This window comes from Carettochelys insculpta, chromosome 11 (assembly GCF_033958435.1).
Source record: "Carettochelys insculpta isolate YL-2023 chromosome 11, ASM3395843v1, whole genome shotgun sequence".
NCBI classification, from domain to species: domain Eukaryota; kingdom Metazoa; phylum Chordata; order Testudines; family Carettochelyidae; genus Carettochelys; species Carettochelys insculpta.
Genome location: NC_134147.1, coordinates 4804436 through 4830385, shown reverse-complemented (window position 1 = coordinate 4830385; position 25950 = coordinate 4804436). Strand labels below are relative to the sequence as shown.

General features: G+C 46.2%; 1 protein-coding gene across 5 annotated transcripts in view; it reads right to left on the bottom strand.

Moving 5' to 3' along the window:
• Nucleotides 1-25950, bottom strand: part of POC1A (POC1 centriolar protein A) — a 137003-nt gene that overhangs the window by 3205 nt on the left and 107848 nt on the right. For all 5 annotated transcript variants that reach the window (XM_075005711.1, XM_075005710.1, XM_075005709.1 and 2 more), the window contains one exon: nt 21507-21647. In XM_075005711.1, the coding sequence (XP_074861812.1) occupies nt 21507-21647 (141 nt within the window). The remainder of the gene's footprint in view (nt 1-21506; nt 21648-25950) is intronic.

The window sequence follows — 25950 nt, the reverse complement described above, 5'->3', positions numbered from 1 at the left end:
CTTATCTTAACACTGTGCCCTCTGAAAAGACTGTGATTAATGCCTTATAAATACAGTCACCAGCTCTCTCTCAGAGGTCTAAAATCTAAATCTTGCATATACTACATGCCTGAAAGGATATTTGAATTACAAGGGGATAAAATTTCTGCTGGAAGTCATTTATTGATTACTTTGAAGTAATCAAAGGTAGTCAGCAACATGAAAGAGCATCTCAAGGGCAACAAAGCAGTTGATAATACTGAAACCATTAAAGAGAATTAATATTCAATCACAAACAATTTCACATTTATGAATACGTTTACTTTAATAGTTAACGCCTAAAAATAATCTTGGTTATAAACACTAATACAACACTCCACACATGCACATGCAAATTAAATTGGTGTTTATCCAGTTGACAAAATGTAGTGGAAAAGGAATTAAGGGCACCCTAATAACTTAGCTTTAGATATGAACATTTAAAACCAAAAAGCACAAGAAACGAGTACACCTTGGCATTAGAACTACATCGTTTCACTTTCGTCAGTTTCCATAATGATGTTACTAATTTATGGCCAGCACAGACTCGTAGAGCTAATCCAAGAAGCAACCCAAGTCCCACGGAACAGATTTTGTGCTGCACACCTATGCAAAGCTTCCTGGTAGCATACACCAGAGGAAAACCAGTGCTGAAGCTATTACACCGACCAGCATCAGGACTCGGGCTTTAAGGCCAGATGGGACCATTATGATCATGTAGCTCAGGAGCTGGCAAGTTACAGCTCACAGGCTGAATTCGGCATGCCAAACATTTGGACGAGGCCTGAGTTGACCCTCCTGCCTGCCTTGGCCCCACATACTACTCATAGCAGCTGGCTCCTGGGACAAAACATGCCTCTCTGTGCATATGCCTCTTTGGTGAATAGGGGCAAACACATTTGCACACTGACCCGCCCCCAGCACCATCCTCACAATTCCCATGGTCTGGAAACCGGCCAATGGGAGCTACAAAAGTGGTGCTCGTGGGTGACGGCAATGCGCTGAGGCCTGGTGCCCTATCTTCCCAAGAGGCACACAGACACGCGCTCGCCCTGCAGACAGACACTAAGCGGCATGTGGGGCTCTGGCTGGCAGGCAGCGTGCGTAGTGCCTCGCTGGGTTTCTGGCTAGGAGCCACCTACAGTAAGCACCTCTCAGCTAGAACCTGCACATGGCTCCCCCTTCTGCTCCCAAACTCTCACCAGAAACCACACCCGCTCCTGCACCCTGATCCTCTGTCTGGAGTGTCTCCCAGCACCCAAACTCTGCCCCAGACCACACACACCCTCCATTACTATAGGCGAAAAGTGCAGCCTGTGACCACTTATCCAATTCCTGGAATGGCCCCTGTGAAAATTATTGCCCACCCTTATCTCAGATGACCTTCTGCTTACTGCAGGCCAGAGAACCTCACCCACTCACTTCTGTAACTAACACACAGACAGAGCCTCTGGCTGAGTTACCCAAGTCCTCAAATCATGGTTTAAAATGTCAAGTTGCTGACAATCTGCCATTTACACTAGTTTAAACCTGACAGTGACCCACGCCCTATGATGGTTCACAACGCCCTCAATTATTATGGATGCTTATGGCAAACACAGCCAAACTGCACTAAGGAAGTAGCTACCTGAGCAAGACCTGCTTTGAGATATTATTTAGGCTGGCTAGCACCATAGTGGAGTAGCTAATGCCTTGCACAGGGAGTCCCTAGGGAAAGACGGATACTTTCCAAACATGCAAACTAATCAAAGAAAGGAAAGAAAAAAAGTAATTCAAAGCCTTTGTCACAATTAACAAAAAAAACGGACTTCAAAAAACTAAGCTGGCATAGACCACACGAGTCAATGCCAGCAAAACAATGCATGTTGTGTTACAGCAAGGTAACCAGACTGTTGAGGCCCTGCTGTACCAGCATGCTGAAGGACCATAGTGTCATACTTTAAACCAGTGGTACTCCGCTGGCCACCACCATTGACCAAAAGACCCAAGTGATTGCCGTAGGCCTTGCAAACCACGCCACCAAATGAGTGAGCGCACACATGCTTCTTATTGTATACCTGTACATACAGCCAAATACTCTAAACTTTTCAAATAAATTCTCAGTACTATGAAAACTAATTTAACTAACTTATCTATAGGGTTTATTTAGCTGCCTGGCCGTCAGAATTTTTGACTTGGACAATGGAATTGTTGCACATTAAGCAGATGCGTTAACCTCCATGACTCAGCACAAAGAAACAATCATGCTCCCCCGCTTCTCTGAAGAGTCCAGACTCATCTTCGCTCCTATATTTTTTCATTGCTTTCACCATGTATAGGTTTGTGCCCACAGAAGGGGGTACCAACTTCCACAAGAGGAACGCACGTGATTGTTCAAAGAAGTTTAAATTAGTTTTTAGCCAGGGTCCTAGTGCTGGTAGTTCTTCCAATCGGTTTGCTGCACTCCTGGAGGTAGGGAAAAAAATGAGGGTCCCTCCCTCCTGGAGCATCGCGAATCAGCTGTTTACAGTGCGGCAGGAGGGAGCGCTGAACTCACAGCCATAGGCTATAGCTGGAAGCACCGTATGTGGCACAGAAGTTGTGGGCTGAGTATCACTGTTTTAAACCAGAGAAGCAATATGAGAGTTCGCTTAATTATTCTTTACTATATTTAAGACACGATCATTTTTAGAACAGTTAATCTGTTAGATTATTTTACTATGACACTGGTGTTTTATTTAAGGAGACAGAATGGGATATTTAAGAGCACACTCATCCCTCGCTCTACGAGAACAACTGGTTCCCCGCTTTGTGCTCACAGGCAAAAACTCATAAGGAGGACACTAAATTCCCATTAAAATATACATAAAAAGTCTCTGATTGGTTCCTAGAGCTGGGTGAAGGAGTGGCTGCAGGAGGCGCTGCTTTTGAAAGGTAAGTGAACCTTGTGTTGGGGGGTTGGAGAGGGTTAAAGGCCGGGGACAGTTTGGGGCCATGAGTGGGAGGGAGGGTTAAAACCTGGTGGCCGGTCGAGTCCGTGGGACGGTTGGAGGGGGTCAGGCTGGTGAAGGTTGGGTGTCTGGTCCAGCGGAGCAGGGGGTTGTCAGGCAGATGGGTTAGGTCCATCGGGGCTGGCGGGGAGGGGAGGCGATGGTCAGGCTGCTGCAAGGCCAGTCTGCAGGGCTGGCGGGGGATCGGGGTGCCGTGGGGCCAGCGAAGGGTGGGGTGAGGGTTGGGCTGCCACAGGGCCAGTGGAGGGAGGCGGGGGTTGTGCTGCCATGGGGTGGGGAGGGCGGGCGTGGGTCAGGCTGCCACGGGACTGGCAGAGCTACGGGGAGTGGGGAGGGGGGAAGATTCAGGCTGCCACGGAGGGGCGTGGGTCAGACTGCTGTGGGGCCAGTGGGGGTGAGTGGGTGTGTGTCAGGCTTCTGCGGATTGGGGCAGCACAGCTGGTGGGGAGGTCAGATTAGGGCAGGTTGGAGCCAGGGGAGGGGATTAGCCTCATATTAGCGAGGGAGTTCACTTGTAAAGTAAACATGTCCGTTGTTTAAGCGAGTACTCATTAGTAAAGTACTCGTTTAACGAGGGATGAGCGTAGAGGTGGTTAACTCTGATTTTTAGTAGCCATTCCTCTCCCCACTGTTGTGTTATTTTGTGAACTTACAGATGTTTGTGTTGTTTTACAGAAGAGAATTACACACAACAAATTTCTAAAATTAGCTACTTTAGCTCAGTCACTAATATGTACTGAATACACATAGCTAAATATAGTTCAGTGATCTGAACATTGATACTTTCACAGTAGGTCTGCAGAATTAATCATTTTTAAGGCATTCAAACCACTTTGAGCATATTTAGTCTAACATTTATTCTTTCAGAAGACATGGACAATAGCCCAGGTTCGGAGTAATAACTTACAGAAAATGAAGTCCCAGTCACGCTATGTGCCTTGAGTCAAATCCAAAGCCCATTGAAGTCAATGGAAAGTCTCACTGAATGCAGTGGCTAATTCCATCTTGAAGAGGTGCTGAGTGTTCCTCCTCATTGAAGGACAATAGAAACTGAAGGCCCATAGCAGCTCGGTGGAAATGCTCATCACTTTTTAGGAGCAGACCCTTGGACTATGTGCTGCAGTAACACTACAGTGACACATGGGAAGCATAAAGGTGACACGGAAGCAGTTTAAGAAGGAAAGAACTCTTCCACATGTGAAGTGTACACAGGAATCTAAACAGGCATATTTCATGGGTGCATTCAGCAAATAGTAGGTACGAGACTATAATGCAGAGCACTATCAACATCTTGCAAGGAAATAAAATATCCAGAATGTGTCTGAGACTAAAGCTACTCAATCTTCGAAAGGGAGGATTGAGAATTATGAAAAATAGCACCTAGGTCCTTCAGGTAGGCTAAGATATCAAAAAGCAGCAATCCCAGTATTTTACAGCTCCCCCCCGCCCCGATGGACTTGTTTTTTGGATCAAATAAAGACTACCACATTGGAACAAAAACTGATTGACTTCATATTTTCTATAAATCTTTCTTCTGACTGCTATTATCCACTGTTGTGTTTGTGTACTGACAGTGGCACAGGAGCCAGAATTTCTATACTATATACTCAGTTGAGCTGCACCTGTTTGAAGTCACTCATGTATTTTACAGATCCACCTGCTTGTTCAATACTTCATGCATCTCTGAGAACGGAAGAAGGGCTTTTTCATTCCATTGCATTATACATTCTGAATACAAACAGTGATGACTTCGATTGACTTGTTTTAGATTATATACTTTATTTCTGAAGACCAGTTTGAATTAAGCTCAGTTTTGCCACCAAACTGTTTTGTGTACTAGTAAATTTCATTTAAAAACTGCCCCCGGCCCCCAACACACACAATTTCTTCTGGATTCTTTAATCTCACACAGCCTACACCTCCTTTAATACCTGATGTGGATTATCACAGAGATTTAAGAACCCTAAATTTCACTGTGTTGTTTTTCCCTTGGCTTCAATGCAGGGTTAGTTTTGGATGTATATGAAATTGTTTCCTGTGGGTGGATTATCTCAGTGATTTATGAATTCTATAACCCGATTTTGAACACTTGTTTTCATTTGGAACAGGCATGTTTCTTCTCACACAAAACAGAAGTTATTTCCCACAATAAGTGCCCACTGTGTACTAGTGTTATATTTGTTCTACTAGTAATGGTAACTGTTGGTGTTTGTGATGACAAAGTGTATTAACCTTGCACGCCTATCTGGTATGGCTATCGTCTGAAGAAGTAGGTCTGTCCCACGAAAGCTCACCTAAAATTATTTTATTAGTCTTTTAAGTGCTACTTGACTGCTTTTTTGTTTCCATTGCAAACTAAGTTTCCCATTGCAGTGAAATATTAATTCAGACTTTTTGCTCTTCCAGAGGAATATAGGAGCTGTAAGATATGCGAGATAGAACACTACCATATCTGAATACCAGCTCTGCTCTAGGTATACCAAACACACCCTAGAAGAAATGGGATTGGAATGAAAACATTACATAAAAGGAAATAGCTTTAGTACCCCATACCAGTGTTATGCAGCTCTTTGTTCCAACTCCTTACCTGCACACATTTGGTATGGCTACACTGGGATTGGCCAGTATCAGATGACTTGTGTTCATGAGGCTTCAGCTATGGGGCTGTTTAGTTGCAGTGTTGACATTTGGTGGGGTCCAGACTTCGAACTCCTCTCACTTGCCCATGCTCCAGCCCACCCTTGAACATTTCCACAGGAATTAAACAGGTCCATAGCCTGAGCCCCTCTAGCCCAAGTCAGGTGACACAGGCCAGGTGCAGGTGTTCGATGCAGCATATACATATCCATTGCCTGGACTGCTGCATCGTTACATTCAGCCCACTTCTGAGAATAAGAACGAGATTAACTTTATGCTGCTGCTCAGGAAAATGAAGCTTTACTTTTTTTTTTTTTTTTTTAAACCATTGCAGGTCCAGTCTAGGATAGCACTTGTATTTAGGATGTTTATAGGTTCAAAATAAAATATTTGCAAAGTAAATCAAAACAAAAATCAACTTCTTGTTAAATCTTGTACATACATAATTCTTGTTTACATGTTGTGCTAAGACCACTTCATTTACCAAGTAAACAAAGGAAGATAAGTAACTTTTACTCTCAAGCAGAAAAGTACTAACACTGGTTGAAAACCTGTGCACCAACCAATAAGATATGAGGCAAAAAACAAAGTGTCACCATGGAGATCAGCTACATCAAATTGACCCACTATGTCATCGCTGGAAGTGGTATGCAGCAGCCGCTAGTCGCTTCTGATACAGCTTTCTATAGTTACTTGATTGGTTCACTGAAGAAGCATCAGTATGTCCACCTGAAACCGGCCACAGCACTCTATCGCTTCATCACTTCTCCTTCCAAATGGCATCTAGCCGGAATCACACAACCATAGAACACTGGAACTGGAAGGGAACTTGAGAGGCATCAAGTCCTGTCCCCTGCCTTCACAGCAGGACCAAGCACTGTCTAGACCATCCCTGATAGATGTCTAACCAACCTGCTCTTCAGTATCTCCAGTGATGGAAATGCCACAACCTCCCCATGCAGTTTATTCCAGTGTTCAACCACACTGACAGGAAGTTTCTCCTAATGTCCAACCTAAACCTCCCTTAGGGGAATTTAAGCCCATTGCTTCTTGTCTTATCCTCAGAGGCCAAGGAGAACAATTTTTCTCCTGACTTCTTGAAACTGCTATCATGTCTCCTCTCAGTCTTCTCTTCTCTAAAAAAGCCCAGTTCTTTCAGTCTTCCCTCACAGCTCGTGTTCTCTTGACCTTTAAATCGTTCTTGTTGCTCTTCTATGGACCTTCTCCAATTTCTCCACATCTTTATTGAAACGTGGTGCCCAGAACTAGACACAATACTCCACTAGGCCTCGGAGTGGAATCAACCATCTCAAACAAACAGCACTTCCCTGCATCTTTACAGCTATTCTCAGTGGCAGAAAGGTACTGACAAGCAAAGCGCAAACAACGTAACTTCACAAATTTGCAACATGGAAAGAGAAGTTACTCACCGAAGTAACGATGGTTCTTCGAGGTGTGTCCCCGTGGGTGCTCCACGATAGGTGTCGGGCTCGCCCCGGCGCCGCAGGTCGGATCTTTCCAGCAGTTTCTGCCGGACCGCGCACGCGCTGGCGCGCGCCGCTCCCTTGCACGCTCCTGGCCACGTGCGCAATCCGGTCCCCGCCAGTTCCTTGACCAACCGCCTTGGATGCTCCTGAAAAATACTAAACAGAGATCCAAAGCGGGGAGGATGGGCGGGGGGTGGAGCACCCACGGGGACACACCTCGAAGAACCATCGTTACTACGGTGAGTAACTTCTCTTTCTTCCTCGAGTGTCCCCATGGGTGCTCCACGATAGGTGACTACCCAGCAGTAACCTAAGTAAGGAGGTGGGTAATCGGTTTATGTGCAGCTTGTCCCCGAGAGGACCGCTGTTGAGAGACGGGTATCCTCTTGGAATACCTTGTGAAGGGCATAATGCTTGGCGAAGGTGTCATAGGATGACCAGGTCGCCACTCTGCAAATGTCTTTTAGCGCAATGCCCTTGAAAAAGGCTGTTGATGCCGCCACCGCCCTAGTGGAGTGAGCCCTAGGCAGGGCCAGTAAAGGAGTCTAAGTTCGTAGCACATTTTTATGCAGGATACGATGTGCTTCGAGATTCTCTGCGAAGAAAGACCTTCTCCTTTTGATCTGGGAGCGAGAGAGACTAGGAGTCTATCCGTTTTCCGGAAGGACTTAGTCCTGTCTATATAGAAAGCCAGCGCCCTCCTCACGTCCAGGAGGTGTAGGCGCGCCTCTTTGTTGGAGTTATGAGGCTTTGGATAAAACGAGGGTAAAACTATAGGTTTGTTAATATGAAACTCTGAAGAAACTTTGGGAACAAAGGCTGGATGCAGCCGTAAGGTTACCGCCTCCTTGGAAAATACTGTGCAGGGTGGCGTTGCCATAACTGCCGCAAGCTCGCTCACCCTGCGAGCTGACATGATTGCAAGAAGGAAGGTCGTCTTTATCGTAAGGAGACGGAGGGAAACCGTGGCTAAGGGTTCAAAGGGTGGTCCCGTTAGTGCATTAAGCACCAGATCCAAGCTCCACAAAGGTAGAAGCGGTTTCTGAGGGGGGTATAGGTTTACCAGCCCTTTGAGGAACCTGGTAACCGTGGGATGGGCAAACACCGTGTGCCCTTCCTCTTCATGTCTGAAAGCCGATATAGTGGCAAGGTGGACCTTCAACGAGGACAGGGAGAGTCCGCCTCTCTTGAGGTCCAGTAAATACTCTAGTATTACAGGTATAGGCGCAGCAAGGGGGGCTAATTGCTTGGTAGAACACCATGCAGTGAATCGAGTCCATTTTTGCTTATAGGTCTTCCTGGTGGAAGTCCTCCTGCTACTTTCTAGGACTTGTTACACTCCCTCCGTACACGTGCTCTCTAGGGAGCTGAGCCATGGATTAACCATGCTTGCAGTCACAGGCCTTGAGGGTGTGGATGCACTATGGACCCCTGGGCTTGCGTGAGCAGGTCCGGCGCCACCGGGAGGGGCATCGGTGGACGGTCCGACATGCGCAGGAGTAAGGGGAACCATTGCTGTCGATCCCACGTTGGGACTACTAGGATCATTCGGGCTCTCTCTCTCCTGGCTTTCTGCAAGACTTTGTGGATAAGCACTGTGGGAGGAAATGCGTAGAGCAGGGGGCCCCCTCCACGAGATCGCGAATGCGTCCCCCAGGGACCCCCATCCCAGTCCTGCCCTGGAGCAGTATTGTGGGCACTTCTTGTTGTGCTGAGTGGCAAACAGGTCTATCTGGGGAAAACCCCATGCGTGAAAAATCGGTCGTAGCAGATCGGAACAGATCTGCCACTCGTGTGTGAGTGCGAAGCGCCTGCTTAGCTGGTCTGCCTTCACATTGTGAGCACCTGGTAAATACGAGGCTTTCAAGGTTATATTGTTGGCGATGCGACAGTTCCACAATCGGACTGCTTCCGCACATAAGGCACGGGACCGAGCTCCTCCTTGCCGATTTATATAAAACGTGGTGGAGGTATTGTCTGTACTGATCCTGACTACTTTGCCTTGTATTTGGTCTCGAAAGTGTTTGCAGGCGTTGAACACTGCTCTGAGCTCCAGTATATTTATGTGCAGTGACTGTTCCGTGGAGGACCACAGTCCTTGCGTCACCTTTTCGCCCATGTGTGCTCCCCTCCCTATGTGGGAGGCATCGGTAGTGAGAAAAACAGATATTTGTGTTGGTGAAAGGGCACCCCTGTTAGCATGTTCTTGGGGTTCACCCACCATTGCAGGAATCTGCGCACCTCTGTCGTGGGCGACACCACCCTGTCGACGGTGTGTGCTGCCGGTTTGTAGACGCTCGCCAGCCAGTGCTGCATGCTGCGCATATGCAATCGGGAGTTCTGAACCACAAACTTTGCTGCTGCCATGTGGCCCAGCAGCTGTAAGCATGTCAGAACCGGCACCGTAGGGCTGAAGGTGATGACTTGCACGAGGGAACCAATGGCACGAAAGCAGGCATCTGGTAGATAAACCCTTGCTGTGATGGAATTTATACGTGCCCCTATGAACTCTATGTCCTGTGCGGGGTCTGTCTTTGAATTTGCCAGATTGATGACCAGGCCCAGCGAAGAGAACGCGTCTGCTGTGACGGATATCATGCGAAGTACCTCCTCCTTCGTGGCCCCTTTCAGTAGGCAGTCTTTTTTTTTTTTTTTTTTTTTTTTTTCCCAGATATGGGAATATAAAAACCCCCTGTCTGTGCAGGTAGGCTGACACCACTGCCAAGGTCTTGGTGAAGACTCTGGGGGCCGAGGAGAGGCTGAACAGCAGAACCTTGTACTGAAAATGTTCTTTGCCTACCATAAACCGGAGAAAACGCCTGTGAGCCGGGTGAATAGTTATGTGGAAATACACGTCTTGTAAGTCGAGGGCTGCGAACCAATCTCCATCGTCCAGTGCCGTAAGTAGAGAGGCGACTGCGATCATCTGAAAGCGTTGCTTGCGCAAGTACCGGTTGAGGCCTCGAAGATCTAGGATGGCCTCCAGCCTCCTGTCTTTTTCTCTGTGAGGAAGTATCTTGAGTAGAACCCTTTCCCTCGGAGTTGCTCCGGCACTCTTTCCACTGCCCCTATAAGCATAAGATGGTCTACCTCCTGCTTGAGTCTCGCTTCGTGGGAAGCGTCCTTTAGGTGGGGTCTGGGTGGAGGTCGTGGCGGTGGGAGCGACTGGAAGGGAATCGCGTAACCCGTGGCTATGATCTCCAGTACCCATTTGTCTGTGGTGATCTTTTGCCACTGGTCGTAATTCTGTATGGAGGGGTGTAAATCCCCAAGGTCCTGAGAGTAGCTCTTGAGTCTTTACTGGAATGAAGGACCGAGTCGGTTGATTCAGCAAACAGCTTCTGCATGTCAAAGGGGAGACCAACGATCTTTGCCTGCAGATCCCTCGGGATACCCGATGTCTGGAGCCAGGACTCCCTGCGCATGACCACTGCCGTAGCTGTTGAGCGTGCTGCCGTATCCGCTACGTCTAGGGCAATCTGAACTCCTGTCCTCGAGGCTGCGTAGCCTTCCTGCACAATGGCCTTGAGCACCGGCTTCTTGTCCTCTGGAAGCGAGCCCATGAGGGAAGTCAGCCTGGAGTAGCTGTCGAAATTATGGTTCGCTAGATGCGCTGCGTAATTCGCCATTCTCAACAGTAGGGTAGAGGAGGAGTAGACCTTTCTGCCGAACAACTCTAGTTTCTTGGCATCTTTGTCCATTCCCCCTGTCTTGTACTGAGAAGTTTTCGACCTCTGTTGAGACGATTCCACCACCAGAGAATTTGGTTGCAGGTGGCTGAACAGGAACTCCATGCCCTTCGCCGGGACGAAATACTTCTTATCCGCTCTCTTGTTTATAGGCGGAGTGGACACAGGGGTCTGCCATATTGTGGTGGTGGACTCCATGATTGCTTCATCAAGCAGAATAGCTATTTTGGAAGAGGCCGGAGGTCTCAGGTGTTTAAGGAGCTTATGGTGTTTCTCCTGCACCTCTGCTGTTTGGATGCCTTGCGTGAAGGCCACCCTTTTAAACAGCTCTTGGAACTGTTTGAGATCGTCCGGAGGATGGACGTCCCCTGGGGCCGTGGCCTCGTCAGGGGAAGATAGCGAGGAACCGCTAGGGTAAGCCACTCTGGACCCCTCTGGGTCCTGTTGACGGTGATACATCCTCTCGCTAGATACTTGCGAGGGAAAATCTCGGGGTTCCAGAATCAACTCCCCCTGAGATATCTGTGTTTCCATCCCCGTCCGCGATTGCCCTCGGGGATATTGAACCATCTGGGGGGGATCTGTCCCTGGGAGTATGTCTATGGTGTCTATGCCCCATGTGATAGGGGCGACCATGGCAACACGGGCACTGTTCCAGAGATGGAGACCTGGACCACTCTGGAGGCGCATACCCCCTGCGTCTGGGGGAGCGAGATCGTCTGGGTGATTGAGATAATGGAGAGACTGATTTGTGGCAGTACTCCAGGGGTTCAAAGCCCAGGAAGGGCGATGGTGGTCCGAGCCATGGTGATGCTGGCTGTAGGAACGGGGATGGGGGCTCAGCGCATACTGGAGGTGACCCCTGCCGCCTCGTTGGAGTCCGCAGCGTAAGTGGAGGGCTTAGAGCGAGTAGCCCTGCGGCCCTGTCTGGAGAAGGGCTGAGGTGCCGGGTTTTCTGTGCTGCCTTTCCCCTCCCCTGTGGGGCTGGCTCCGCCCCTTTCCGCATCAGAGATCTCGGCCCCGCTGTCTGCGCCGCGCTCGGCACGCTCCGCTGTGGTGCCACACGGGTGGTCTCCCCCGGTGCCTGCAGGCCACATGCCTGCGAGCTCTGCACCGCCGGTTCCCCGGGGGTCGGTGCCGCTAGCTGCGGTGCCGCCAGTTCCGGCGCTTGCCTGGCTGCCGCCCTGCCCACGGTGCGGGGCGGCTGTTTGATTATCGGAGGCTCAGCCTCTGCCACGTGCGTCTCCGTGCCGCCGCCGCTCAGCTGTGACTGCGGCTGGAGGCTATGCGCTCCACCCGTTCCGCTCGCTGTGGCTGCCAGCAGGGATCGGGTTGGTGAAAGCTTCCTCCGTTTTTGCGCTGATGGGGTTAGGGAAGCAGCTTTCCTTTTATGGGCCCCTGCGGGTCCCTCCTCCTGAGGCCGCTCCAGCGCGTCTGGCTGGAGGGCCTTGTCAAAGAGCAGCATTTTCAGCCGCATCTCTCTGTCCTTCCTTGCTCTGGCTGGGAGCTTTGCGCAGAAGGAGCATTTCTGGGTGACATGAGATTCCCCGAGGCACCTAATGCACTGACTGTGCCCATCGGAGGCCGGCATCGCTTCTCGACATGACTCTCACTTTTTGAATCCTGAAGAGGACATTGTGGTGAGTCTTTGAGTTGTTAATAGGGTACTTAGCACCTTCTCTGTGCCTGCTCCCCTCTCGGACTCAGCCTGCCACGGCAGGAGGCCTAATGGCTTTACGTCCCCGGGCCTCCGCGGCTCCACTTGCTACTAAGGCTGTAAAACTTTTTCTTTTTTTTTTTTTTTTTTTGAAAACAATAACAAGCTAACTTAAGCTAAAAGACTGAAAAAGAAACTCTAAACACTTTAAAAACATTAAATACGCTAACTCTGGCCGTAGCCTGAGCGGATTCTGTCTGCAGCTGATGGCAATTAAAGAGGAACTGGCGGGGACCGGATCGCGCACGTGGCCGGGAACACGCAAGGGAGCGGCGCACGCTGGCGCATGCGCAGTCCGGCAGAAACTGCTGGAAAGATCCGACCTGCGGCGCTGGGGCAAGCCCGACACCTATCGTGGAGCACCCACGGGGACACTCAAGGAAGAACAAAGAATTATGCATTGGCAGCAGTACTGTTCTCAACTTTCAAACTACAGGCTCCCTAGTAATAATGATCTCTCAGCACTGCAAAATTGTGAAAAATCATCTTCGTTTCTCTCCACCCCGTAAAGCACTACTTAGGGTTTAACATTCTAAACTGCTTAAGTGATGGATTAAATAAAAAGACATTAGAAAATGAATTGGAGATCAATGCGATATTTGCATAATTTCCCAAAGTAGTTTATCACAACTACAATGTGTTCCCCGCATTATGTTAATTAAAAGGTTAGAGCTGAGTAACTTCAATGAGAACAAAAGAGCATCATGATCACCATTTTATCTCAGCCTCCTCAAGATAAAATATTAGAAATAAACTGAAGTCCCTCAATGCTAAACCATTGAAATGCCTGGAAAAAATAGGACAAATGTGGAAATATATAGTAAGTGGAGAAATCACCAATGAAATTGGTCTCTCTTTCTTAACAGTATGGGTCCACCTAAGAAAGTAAAGCTTTTCCAACTGGTGCTATATTCAGGAATATTAAAATAAATAGTCGATCACAAAACAGCAGCAAGAGACAGCTAATATACTCCTGATCTTTTTTCCAAATAGACCCTTTTTGCGCCTTTCGTATTATGGAGACACCAGATTTAAGAACAACTTGAAATACAGTGTTATTTATGTATTTTACAGACAGGAGCTCTCATTTCTAGAATCTGGGTTCAAATGTACAGCACTAGTTAAACAGTAGACAAACAACGGGCAACCCACAGATGAGATGCCACTTGAGCAGCTTGGGAAGAACACTAATTCAGAGTCACAATCTGGTGTCCAATTTCTCTTGCTCTGGGTGGAGGTCATTTCCCCAGCATTATATTCAGCACCAACCGGGCTCCTCCAGACTCAAAGAACCTGTGTGAAAGCAGCAGCAGTGGCTTTACAGAGCCTACTTCCCCACGTGTTGAAACCCATAGTCCATGTAACCTGTATGAGATGGGGGAGGAACTTTACATTTCTTTACTCCCTTGCAGGGATACAGGGAACAGTGATATCCAGGTGGGCTCATCCTTAGGGAATAGTAAATTTAGCCAACCTAGCAATATGGCTAGTTATGTCCTCCGGAGTTACACTAACAATGGTCCACAATCCTGTGGAATCAGACACTCCAAAGAAGCAACAATTCTGATCTCCCCTGGCCTCCAATTCTCCACACACTCTCCTCCTACTACTACTAATAAAAAAGAGTAGTGATTTCTACGGGTCCTACCTGCAGCATGCTGACGTTAGAATCGCAAGTTGTCTTGTCTCGTTCAGTCAAAGTCACACAGTGTAAGGGGTACAATACCATCCTAATGCTTGCAGAGCTACCGATTTATTTAATGGGAATGAAGTGCACGCATCTATTCTCTCCTAACTAAACAGGGTGCACTCAAGGATACAGCCAGGCTCAAATGATTAAAATATTAAAATTAAATTTTAGTGTTATTCTGGTGCAGGTACAGCTAGGAAAAAGCTTTCCCCTAAATGCAGCTATTTTTGCCATCCTTTCAGACTTCATTTCCATCTTTATCCTGTAACATTCTAATTTATTCCTCCTACACTCTCTCTCCCTCTCCCTTTCCCTCTCTCTCTCCCCTTAAGTCTAAAATAACGTTTGGAATTTCTAAAGTTACTGAACCTCTCTTTAAAAGGTATGGTTGCAGCGCATACATCTATTTTCAACCTCACATATAGTGTTTACTACAGTATTTATCCTCCTATAAAACACCTGTACAGTAGAAACAGAACCCACTACACAAGAGTCAGAACTGTGGATCAGAATTACATAATGAAAGATAAAGAATGCTTTCTATTCTTACTGGCAATGGACACAAACACAATATAAACCACTGGCCTCCATTTTAATCCTGCGTACAGCAGCTGAGATGCTAACCAACACGGAAACAGAACAGCAATAGACTCTAAAAGCACTTCCCCCCACTAGCTTTTTAGTATTTGAATAGCACTAGAATTTTTTTGGAAGACACTATTTCTTAGTTTCCACCTCACTAATTCCACTAAAGATGTAAGTGTTCCAACATTCAAACACATTTAGATAAAGCTACTACTATTTTGAGTAATTCCACACACACCCCCAACCTCCACACTTTTTAATCACGTTCAATCTGTTCCTCGGGAGCAGAAGACAGAGTTGGAATAAGAATTAGTGTTGCAATATGTATGATACATTCAAAATCTTCATTCTATGAAAAAGGCAGGAGTTTTTTTAATAAAAGAAAATAAGGAAGAAAAATCAGTTATACTTATACAATTATTACATTTGTATTTTCAGTGCCTTTTTTGGAAGGCGGGGAGGTGGAGAGAAAGGTTCCGGTACTCAGCTGGCTCCCTGCCCCTTATCCTCAGCCAGTCCCATAGCTGGCAGCACCAAGGTGCAGGACAAGTACCAACACAAAAAAACCCTCACTGTTTATTTTTATGTCCCACCTCAGACCAGAAAACCTCTTTAATTAAAAACAGGTATGTGCATTTGAACCACCATACAACAAATATAATCATTAAGACCAGTGCTTTTTTGGTATCCGTACTGAGCACCGGTACCCTTTTTTTTTTTTTAAACTTACAAAAAAGGAACTGATTAGGATCGTCATGAAGCCACCATTAAATTATTCTCACTCAGCTTTTCCAAATCACGAATATGAATTGGTCTTCTTTGCATTCTATCGTCATCATCATCATCATCATCTATCACCCTCTCATATAGGTGGAGCCTCTCTAGTCTGGTATTCTCAGGACCTGACTGGTACCAAATCAGAGAATTTGCCAGACTATGGGAGGTCAACATTGTCTAGCAGCATTACCAACACTTCCACTGCTTACTGGGCTCTTAAAAACACATTCGGGATGAAGTACAGCTAAACAACAGCCCAGAACACCGAGCCAGGACTGGTGCCTGGAAACATATTTTATGGGACCACAGAAAAAATGACCACCCCCATGATACGTGGTTGTCCGGCTAACTAAAATCATCCTAGGTTATGGATGTTGCCTGACCAGAGTGTGCCAAACTACACATGCATTCTCCCCTCACCATCACATATAATATTGATCTTTGCATTCCACATGGTTACCATAAAGTTACAATTTTCTAACTGAAGCGATGGTCACTTTGTTGAAGATAATGTTGATTTTTACTTGCTGGTTATGTTTTATTGCACTGTGTTGGATGTGGATGTATTGGGGGTTAATAGCTGCAATTATTCATAAGGGCTACGTCTACATGTGAACCCTACATTGAAGTAGCCTATTTCGATGTGGCGACATCGAAATAGGCTATTTCGATGAATAACGTCTACACGTGCTCCAGGGCTGACAATGTCGATGTACAACATCGACGTTGCGCAGCACCACATCGAAATAGGCCCTGCGAGGGAACGTCTACACGCCAAAGTAGCACACATCGAAATAAGGGTGCCAGGCACAGCTGCAGACAGGGTCACAGGGCGGACTCAACAGCAAGTCGCTCCCTTAAAGGGCCCCTCCCAGACACACTTTCACTAAACAGCGCAAGATACACAGAAACGACAACTAGTTGCAGACCCTGTGCATGCAGCATGGATCCCCAGCTGCAGCAGCAGCAGCCAGAAGCCCTGGCCTACGGGCTGCTGCACACAGTGACCATAGAGCCCCGCAAGGGCTGGAAAGAGAGCGTCTCTCAACCCCCCCAGCCGATGGCCGCCATGGAGGACCCCGCTATTTCGATGTTGCGGGACGCGGATCGTCTACACGTTCCCTACTTCGATGCTGAACGTCAAAGTAGGGCGCTATTCCCATCCCCTCATGGGGTTAGCAACTTCGACATCTCGGCGCCTAACGTCGATTTCAACTTCGAAATAGCGCCCAACACGTGTAGCCGTGACGGGCGCTATTTCGAAGTTGGCGCCGCTACTTCGAAATAGCATGCACGTGTAGACACGGCTAAGTTGTTTATCATTTTAGGAAGATGGTATTTGTAATGTTTAGAAGGGTGTTATTTAAACAATAGTGTAAATAAGAGAAAGCAGTCAAGTAGCACTTTAAAGACTAGCAAAATAGTTTATTAGGTGAGCTTTCGTGGGACAGACCCACTTCTTCAGACCATAGCCAGACCAGAACAGACTCAATATTTAAGGCACAGAGAACCAAAAACAGTAAGCAAGGAGGACAAATCAGAAAAAGATAATCAAGGTGAGCAAATCGGAGAGTGGAGGGGTGGGGGGGGGAAGGTCAAGAATTAGATTGAGCCAAGTATGCAGACGAGCCCCTATAGTGAGTCAAAGTTCCCACTACGATTTAAACCATGTGTTAACGTGCTGAATTTGAATATAAAAGTCAGCTCGGCTGCTTCCCTTTCCAGAACGGTGTGATAGTTCTTCTTCAGTAACACACATACCTTGAGGTCATTGACAGAATGCCCCATTCCATTAAAATGTTGACTAACTGGTTTGTGGATCTGGAGTGTTTTGATGTCTGTTTTGCGCCCACTGACCCTTTGTCTAAGGGAGTTTGTCTAAGCCGAGCTGGCTTTTATATTCAAATTTGGCACATTAACACATGGTTTAAACCGGGATGGGAACTTTCTGAGTCACTATAGGGGCTCGTCTGCATACTTGGCTTAATCTAATTCTTGACCTCCCCCGCCCGACCCCTCCACTCTCCGATTTGCTCACTTTGATTATCTTTTTCTGATTTGTCCTCCTTGCTTACTGTTTTTGGTTCTCTGTGCCTTAAATATTGAGTCTGTTCTGGTCTGGCTATGGTCTGAAGAAGTGGGTCTGTCCCACGAAAGCTCACCTAATTATTTTGCTAGTCTTTGAAGTGCTACTTGACTGCTTTTTGTTTTGATAGTGTATAGACTAGCACAGCTTCCTCTCTGTTACTGGTTAGGTCCAGTGGTGGTATTTCCAGAGAAGATATGTGGACAAAGCTGGCAGTGGGCTTTGTCGCAGGGAAAGGTTCCAGGCCTGGTATTCCTGGGGTATAGACTGTGGCTGTTAGTGAGGATCCTCATAAGGTTGGGAAGTTGTCTGTAGGAGAGAACAGGCACGTCACCCAGGGCCTTCTGAATTACCCACGAGGAGAAGTAAAAAAACAAATCGACAGGGCCAGACTAACACCCAGAGACCAGCTACTCCAAGATCAGCCCAAAAAAGCCAAGAACAGAACACCACTGGTCATCACCTACAGCCCCCAACTCAGACCACTGCAACGAATTATTAATGACCTACAACCTATCCTTAATCAGGATGCTACACTCCAGAAGGCCCTGGGTGACATGCCTGTTCTCTCCTACAGACAACTTCCCAACCTTATGAGGATCCTCACTAACAGCCACAGTCTATACCCCAGGAATACCAGGCCTGGAACCTTTCCCTGCAACAAAGCCCACTGCCAGCTTTGTCCACATATCTTCTCTGGAAATACCATCACTGGACCTAACCAGGTTACTCTCAGAATCACGGGCACTTTCTCATGCTCCTCAACTAACATCATAAATGCCATCATGTGCCAACAATGCCCAGATGCTTTGTATATTGGACAGACTTCTAACTCCCTTAGACAAAGGGTTAATGGGCACAAAACAGACATCAAAACACTCCAGATCCACAAACCAGTTCGTCAACATTTTAACAGAATGGGACATTCTATTAATGACCTAAAGGTATGTGTGTTACTGAAAAAGAATTTTCACACCGTTCTTCAAAGGGAAGCAGCTGAGCTGGCTTTTACATTCAAATTCAGCACACTAACACATGGTTTAAAGCAGGATGGGAACTTTCTGAGTCACTATAGGGGCTCGTCTGCATACTTGGCTTAATCTAATTCTTGACCTCCCACCCCACCCCTCCACTCTCCGATTTCCTCACTTTGATTATCTTTTTCTGATTTGTCCTCCTTGCTTACTGTTTTTGGTTCTCTGTGCCTTAAATATTGAGTCTGTTCTGGTCTGGCTATGGTCTGAAGAAGTGGGTCTGTCCCACGAAAGCTCACCCAATAAACTATTTTGCTAGTCTTTAAAGTGTTACTTGACTGCTTTTTGTTTTGATAGTGTATAGACTAGCATGGCTTCCTCTCTGTAAATAAGAGGTGTGTTAAGGTTCCCCGCTCCCCACCAGTAAAACATTGCGGTTCAAGTTAAAGAGGTGTGTGCAATTAGTGGAGGCAGGAGTCATGCATTTGAGACAAGTTAGTGCTTTAACTAAAAGGGGTGTGGGGGGGAAGAGAGAGAGAGAGGACAGAGCTGTGGTGGGACACAGATGACATGTTCTTGGGAGATGCCCGGTAGGGAGAAACAGGACAGATGCTGTTGGGGAACATCGCAGAATTTGAAGTACAAGGGAAGGAAAGTTTGGGAGAAGTAGGAGTTGAGCAGAGGCAGAGACATTGAAGCTACACTGGCCAAGGATCTGGAACCACAAAGTTACTTCTCGTAAGGAAAGATAGCGATACACTCCCACAACTACAGAACACTATGGCTGTGTCTGCACTATGAAAATAACTTTGAAGTTGAGCATCTACACACACCCTACTTCAAAGTTAAACACTCAAAATAGGGCATTAATCCATTCCAGGGAATGGAGCACGGACTTCAAAGTTGGGCTCCCTTATTTTGAAGTTAACTTCAAAGTATGGGAAAATGTGTGTAGACTCTCTGCTGGCTACTTTGAAGTAGTGCCTAACTTCGAAGTTAACATCGAAGTTAGTTCCTAGTGTAGACACACCATATGTGTAGAACCTGCTGGCCATTTTAAACAATATGAATGAAATTGAACTCATAGATTTCCTTAATTTCAGGACAACAGCATGCTGCTAAATCAGCTGTTAGATCCCTACAATGAGCCACACAGGCTCACACGCCTGTGGAGGAGGAGGACAATTTAACAGACACAGGCTACATCTACACGTGAAGCCAACATCGAAATAGCTTATTTCGATGTAGCAACATCGAAATAGGCTATTTCGATGAATAACGTCTACACGTGCTCCAGGGCTGGCAACGTCGATGTTCAACTTCGACGCTGCGCGGCACCACATCGAAATAGGCGCTGCGAGGGAACGTCTACATGCCAAAGTAGCACACATTGAAATAAGGGTGCCAGGCACAGCTGCAGACAGGGTCACAGGGCGGACTCAACAGCAAGCCGCTCCCTTAAAGGGCCCCTCCCAGACACAGTTGCACTAAACAACACAAGATACACAGAGCCGACAACTGGTTTCAGACCCTGTGCCTGCAGCCTGGATCCCCAGCTGCCGCAGCAGCAGCCAGAAGCCCTGGGCTAAGGGCTGCTGCCCACGGTGACCATAGAGCCCCGCAGGGGCTGGAGAGAGAGCATCTCTCAACCCCTCAGCTGATGGCTGCCATGGCGGACCCCGCTATTTCGAAGTTGCGGGACGCGCAACGACTACAAGGTCCCTACTTCGACGTTGAACGTCGAAGTAGGGCGCTATTCCTATCCCCTCATGGGGTTAGCGACTTCGACGTCTCGCCGCCTAACGTCGAAGTTAACTTCGAAATAGCGCCCAGCGCGTGTAGCCATGACGGGCGCTATTTCGAAGTTAGTGCCGCTACTTCGAAGTAGCGTGCACGTGTAGACACGGCTACAGAGACATTTACTTTAGAGTCTGTAAACATACACATTTGTGAATTCACAGGAAGCAGTCATAATTTTAGTATCCAATTTGCAACCAGAGCTCCCTGTAAGCAGAGTGCTTGGGTGGCCGCTCAGGAGAGATGCAGGTGCCGCCCAGCTGATTAGCAGACTCCCCACGGCAGGCAACCTGGGTTTCTATTGGTGATGCACATTTATACATGCTTTGGTACACGTAACAAAGCTTGTTACACCCATGGATGGAAAGAATTAGAGAGAACACTGTTTGTAGCCATTGCAAATTTAAATTTTAAAGTGCTTTTAAAAGACTTATATGAAGGATCAAGAATTAATTGCTACAAAAGGTTACTGCCAATAAACATTTTAACAGAATAATCTAGAACTGGTTTTAGATTCTTCTGCTACACCCCCTCTCCACCCCACCCCCCAACACCCATTATTCGCTGATGAGAATTAAAACAAACTCTAAGGAAAAGTGCAGATTGGCTTCAAACTAGTGGATGAACTATAAGGTGAGATTTTGAAAAGCCATTAGCACTGGCCTAACTCTGCTCTGACTGAAGTTAGTGGGTTGTGGAACAATACCTATACCTTGAGTATTGAACTCAGTAGCAGTTTGTTTTTTACTCTGCAGCAAGATCATAGTTAGTAGATGGGGGTGGGATTGTAGTGAGTTACAGGTTTTGTAGAGTGTAGTCTTCTTCATGCCCTGCCAATACTTACAAAAAGCCCCCAAGATTTTAAGGATATTGTAACCATTTTTGAGATAATGCAGAAATCAGACAGACATTCTGCAAAGAGATTTACCAATAAGCTTCTGACAAACAGAAGAATATTAGGAGTATTTACATTTTTACCTTAGGGATCTATTTCAAACAGCCTGCATTTCATTTGCTGGCAGGGGACCTCTTGCCATGAGTCTATAAAGCACTTCATACCTGAGTAAGAACATCTAACTGCCCCACAATATGCTCCAGGGTGTCTGCAAGGCTTGTCTCCTCCTCTTGCTGATGCTGGTTCCTGGCAGATTCGTGGGTTTTGTTTTGCTTAGGAGGATCACCACAATCCATTTCTGATTGCTAGGAAAAACAAAGAAACACTATTTGTCAGTACAAGCAACCAAAGTATTTCTGCCTCAAGGATAGGCTGCAGTGGAGCATGGTCCGTCCTGGGAAACTGGATCTGTGCTATGAAAAGGGAATGAAGGTGTTGAGACAACAGCACACAGCTACAAATCAGGAGTGCTGCCCTGGGCTTGGATGACTCGGGCAAAGTAACCTCTGGAGTATAGTGATAACATCTGCACCTCATGGAAGCAATGAATTTTTCAAGTTCTTAAAGTTTGGGACGAGCTATTGCCTGCTTGGATGGAAGGTGCTACAGGAGCACCAAGCGCACCTGGAGAGAGCACGCAATCAAGGAGACAATTTGTGTACTTTTGCGCACACACAAACATGATCATAAAGATATCGTTGCAAGTAAGAATGTACCAGTTACCATGGCGATGAACATCTCTGACAGGTTTAGTCCAACACTAAAAAAAAAAAAAATCACAGAGGTTTATAGCAACAATACCAGCAACAACAGGCTTTCTTCTCACACCGATGGGCTACATTGAACTTGTTTTCTACAGTTAACCACACCAAAAGCATGTAATATTAAGCAAAAATGTTCCAATGCGCACAGAAATTAAACACACATAATTTCAATTCACTTGTTTGAATTTTGTTTAGACCAGCTCTCTTGCCTCACTGAGGCTACGGGGGAAAAAAGCCAACTTTAAATAAAGTCTCAAATCTCTGCTGGTTTTGTCACGCAACCTCAAGAATTCCACTACATTCTTTGCTGAAGCGTCCTCCTGAAAAGGAGATCTTTTATGCAAAATGAGCTCCAAAACTTTATCTGCCTTTTGGATATAAATGAACCGGTGTTAACTAAACAAACTGAGAGCTGTTTTTTGTAACCTAAAAAATGAACAGCCAGAATGAATGATGCTGAATGTTCAAATACTTACCAGAGGTTGAACCTCTGGGAGTCTCTGGTCCAACAAAAGCAGTGCCAATAGGTACCACAGGCCCTGGAGCAAGATGAAAGGGGGCAGCGGGGCAGGAGGAGGCAGGGCTCTGTGACCCAGAAGGGCAAGGGCCAAGGAGGAAGAGCCTAGGGTACTCAGCCCTCAGGGCTGCCCAAGCCCCGCTGCTGCCCCACTGCCAGCAGCTGCATGCAGCAGCACTGCCACAGCAATTCAAAAGGGGCCAAAGGACAATTGCCCGCTTCATCCCTCATCCTGCCATCAGCAGGCCCCACAGATGTTCCTGGTCCAGAGAGCCCCAAGGCTGGTATGCAGCGGCCTAGGGCTGGTGGTCAGAGAGCTGGTCAGAGGCAGGAAGGGGGAGAAGCAGGGGACCTCCCTGGTGCAGCAAATTCTGTCATTTGGGACAGGTCAGGTCCCAAGGGTGCTGGACCAGGGAGTTCCACCCTGCACTTTAAGTAAGTTATCAGAATTTGACATGGCCTTGAAGCTAAACTAGACCCCAACATCCCCAGAAGTGGATCCTCCCCTTACTTTGCAGAGTCACTAACACCAAATTAGAATATTAGCATCTTACGCCTGCTTGGAACTAGTGGAAATAACTGCAAAACATGTTAGCCAGAGAATCAGGTGCTCAGACTCTGGAGAGCTAGAAATCCACAACCGAATCACTGCTACTCAGGGCCCTCTCTAGTTAGAACGCGGCTAATGACTCCTTGCCTTCTTCACTCCTGAGCACAGTATTAATAAACTGTTTCTCTGAGTAACGTTGTTTATTCTCTTACAGCTCTTCTTGATGTGAGTCACTTGAATTCGTTGAACAATGCTGTAATTTTAAGAATAGGTCAAGTTTTTACCCTAACTGAAATAGAAATATATATTTAAAATCAACAACTCTGCCCCCTTAACAGTCCCCGTGAGTCCTCTATCACCTAGCTCCTGAAGTCAGAAAAGCATAACACCACCTTTGTGTTAGGAACAAAGCATTGCTTAGTGTGCTCCATTCCTTCCAGCTGCTGCCCAACACAAAGTAAGGCCCTGATCCTACCCTGGAAAAGCCCACTGGTGTCACGTTCTGTCCGTACAGAGCTCCACTGAAGTCCATGAATCAAATCAAATACGTTAAAAGTCAGAATGTCATTTGTTAACATGTTTTATTTTCAGCAAAGAGGTTGTTGGGAAGAATGGGAACCAGTATTCCCAGTAAGCTGTGCTCTTGCGCGGCTGCTCAGGAGAGATTCAAATGCTGCCCAGGTGATCTGCAGAGCAGCTACTGCTAGTTTTTTTCATTTCTGACGATAGGCACATTTGCACATCTTGGTACACAAAAAAATTTATTCTGCACATGGATGAAAAAATCCACACCCTTGATGAAAAAGATTAGAGGAAACACTGATGGGATCCACAGCCCTACAGAGAATTGTAGAAACATGCATATTAGATTTGTTCCATTTGTTTAACCCGTAAGGATTGCAGTCCAAACAGTGACAGCTTACGAACATAAATTTGCTCTAGCAAAAGCTAATTAACTCTAAAGGAAACCTGACAGAACTGCAATTTGTCTCCATTTACTTTTTAAAAAGAAAAAAAAAAACTGATGTACCCAGGAGGTGATCAGCATAAACCCCCACCCGCAAGAATATTCTTCTGTGATTAATCAAACTGATTTCATATTTTGATTGACTGGTGTATAGTTATTCCATACCCATTCCTGCGTATCTGAGTTTCAAGCACAACTAATGTTACACAAAAAGTTCACAATGTTTACAGTCTTTCATGTCAGAATCCATTAGAAGCAGCTGACTAGCTCAAGTAGAAAAATAATTGTACTGATACACTAGTGTCCCTCTACCTTCAAACTAACAAGAAAGTGACAGCTTTAAAAACGGATCAAGATTTAATAATCCTGTAAAAAGCACTTATAAATGCTTTTCTACATCTCTTGAGACAGTCAAAAAGTAAAGGTTTACAAGCCCACTGCCTCAACTTTTAGGTGGCAACATCATTCGTCTATGTGAGCTTCTCTCCCAAATGAAAACACATCACTTTTCTGTTTCTGGGGTAAGTGAATGCATCATCCAGATTTCCATGTTGGTCAGATTCTGACAGAACCTTTAGATTTTGGATTTGGATTTGGATTAAAATGGGACAGATGAGACTCAGAAGCCTGTTAATGACATCATTGCCCAAAATATCCTAAAAGTGAAGTTAGAGTTTTGCCTGTATAAGAAACAGAACCAGGACTTTGCAGGGCAAAGGCTGGGTAGAGTAGTTCTAAAATATACTGAATCTGAATGGGGCCTCAGATTTCTTTTGTTCCCCACTTAGGGGAAAAAAGTAGACACGTTATTACTATTTCCTTAAAATGAAGAAATTTCTCCTTGGCTGCAAAATAAATAGATGGGAAAGAGCCTGTTCTGCAGAACTGTGCCAGTTCTTCCTGAAACAAATACCAGCCCTTTGGGCTCAGCAGAAGTACGACAACAGATTGCTTCAGCATATTTGGGAACTAAACTAGCATTATCTTGTTACTATGTCCTCCAATGACAAATATTATTGTGGGGTCTCAGGAGAGCTTGCAGGAGTTCTCTGGTTTGCCTTTTGTTTTCAGGGAGATGTTCACGTGCCTGCAAACTTTTCTGTACCTACCACTGATTTGGGCCTGAGATATTGGAAGCAGGAATATGCCCTGATAGAATTTTGTTCCCAACTGAAAGAAGAGGAAAATACACGTAACAACACTTTTCCATTTTGTCATGGAGCTATTTTTGTTCCATTTACGGTGCATTTGAAAAGCAGCAGTTCTCTCATTTTTCATAGAGGCAGAGGGCATGTGGCAAGCTGGTGACTACAATGAGAGTAAAAGTATGTTCAAGAGCCCATTCTTCAAGCAGATGAAGAGAAAATACTGCAAAAATAATGCATGCGATCAAAAGTATGAAAGAGGTACCAGCTTCACAATTATTTCAGCACCGTCAAGTGTCATGATTACACAAAGACTCCAGAACTCCCTTACAACTGAATTGTAAGGTAACATGCCAGATAAATACTGAAGGAGGACACTAAGAACAACCACACTGCTTTGGAGGTTTCATCTATTTTATCATTAATTCAAGCAAACAGTTTATTCAGCACAATGGAGCAAATGTATGTGCCATTAAATATCTTATTACTACCTTTGCTTATTAGCCATTGACTATATAGCAAGAAGCAGCTGCATTAAAAGGAGAATGGATAAGCAGTTTTTGAACACAATATAGTTTAGTGAGAAAAGGAAAAAATGATTTAGTTATAGCACTCACTTGAAAAGCACAGTAACTGTTCGTGGGGCCATGAAGACAAAAAGAAAT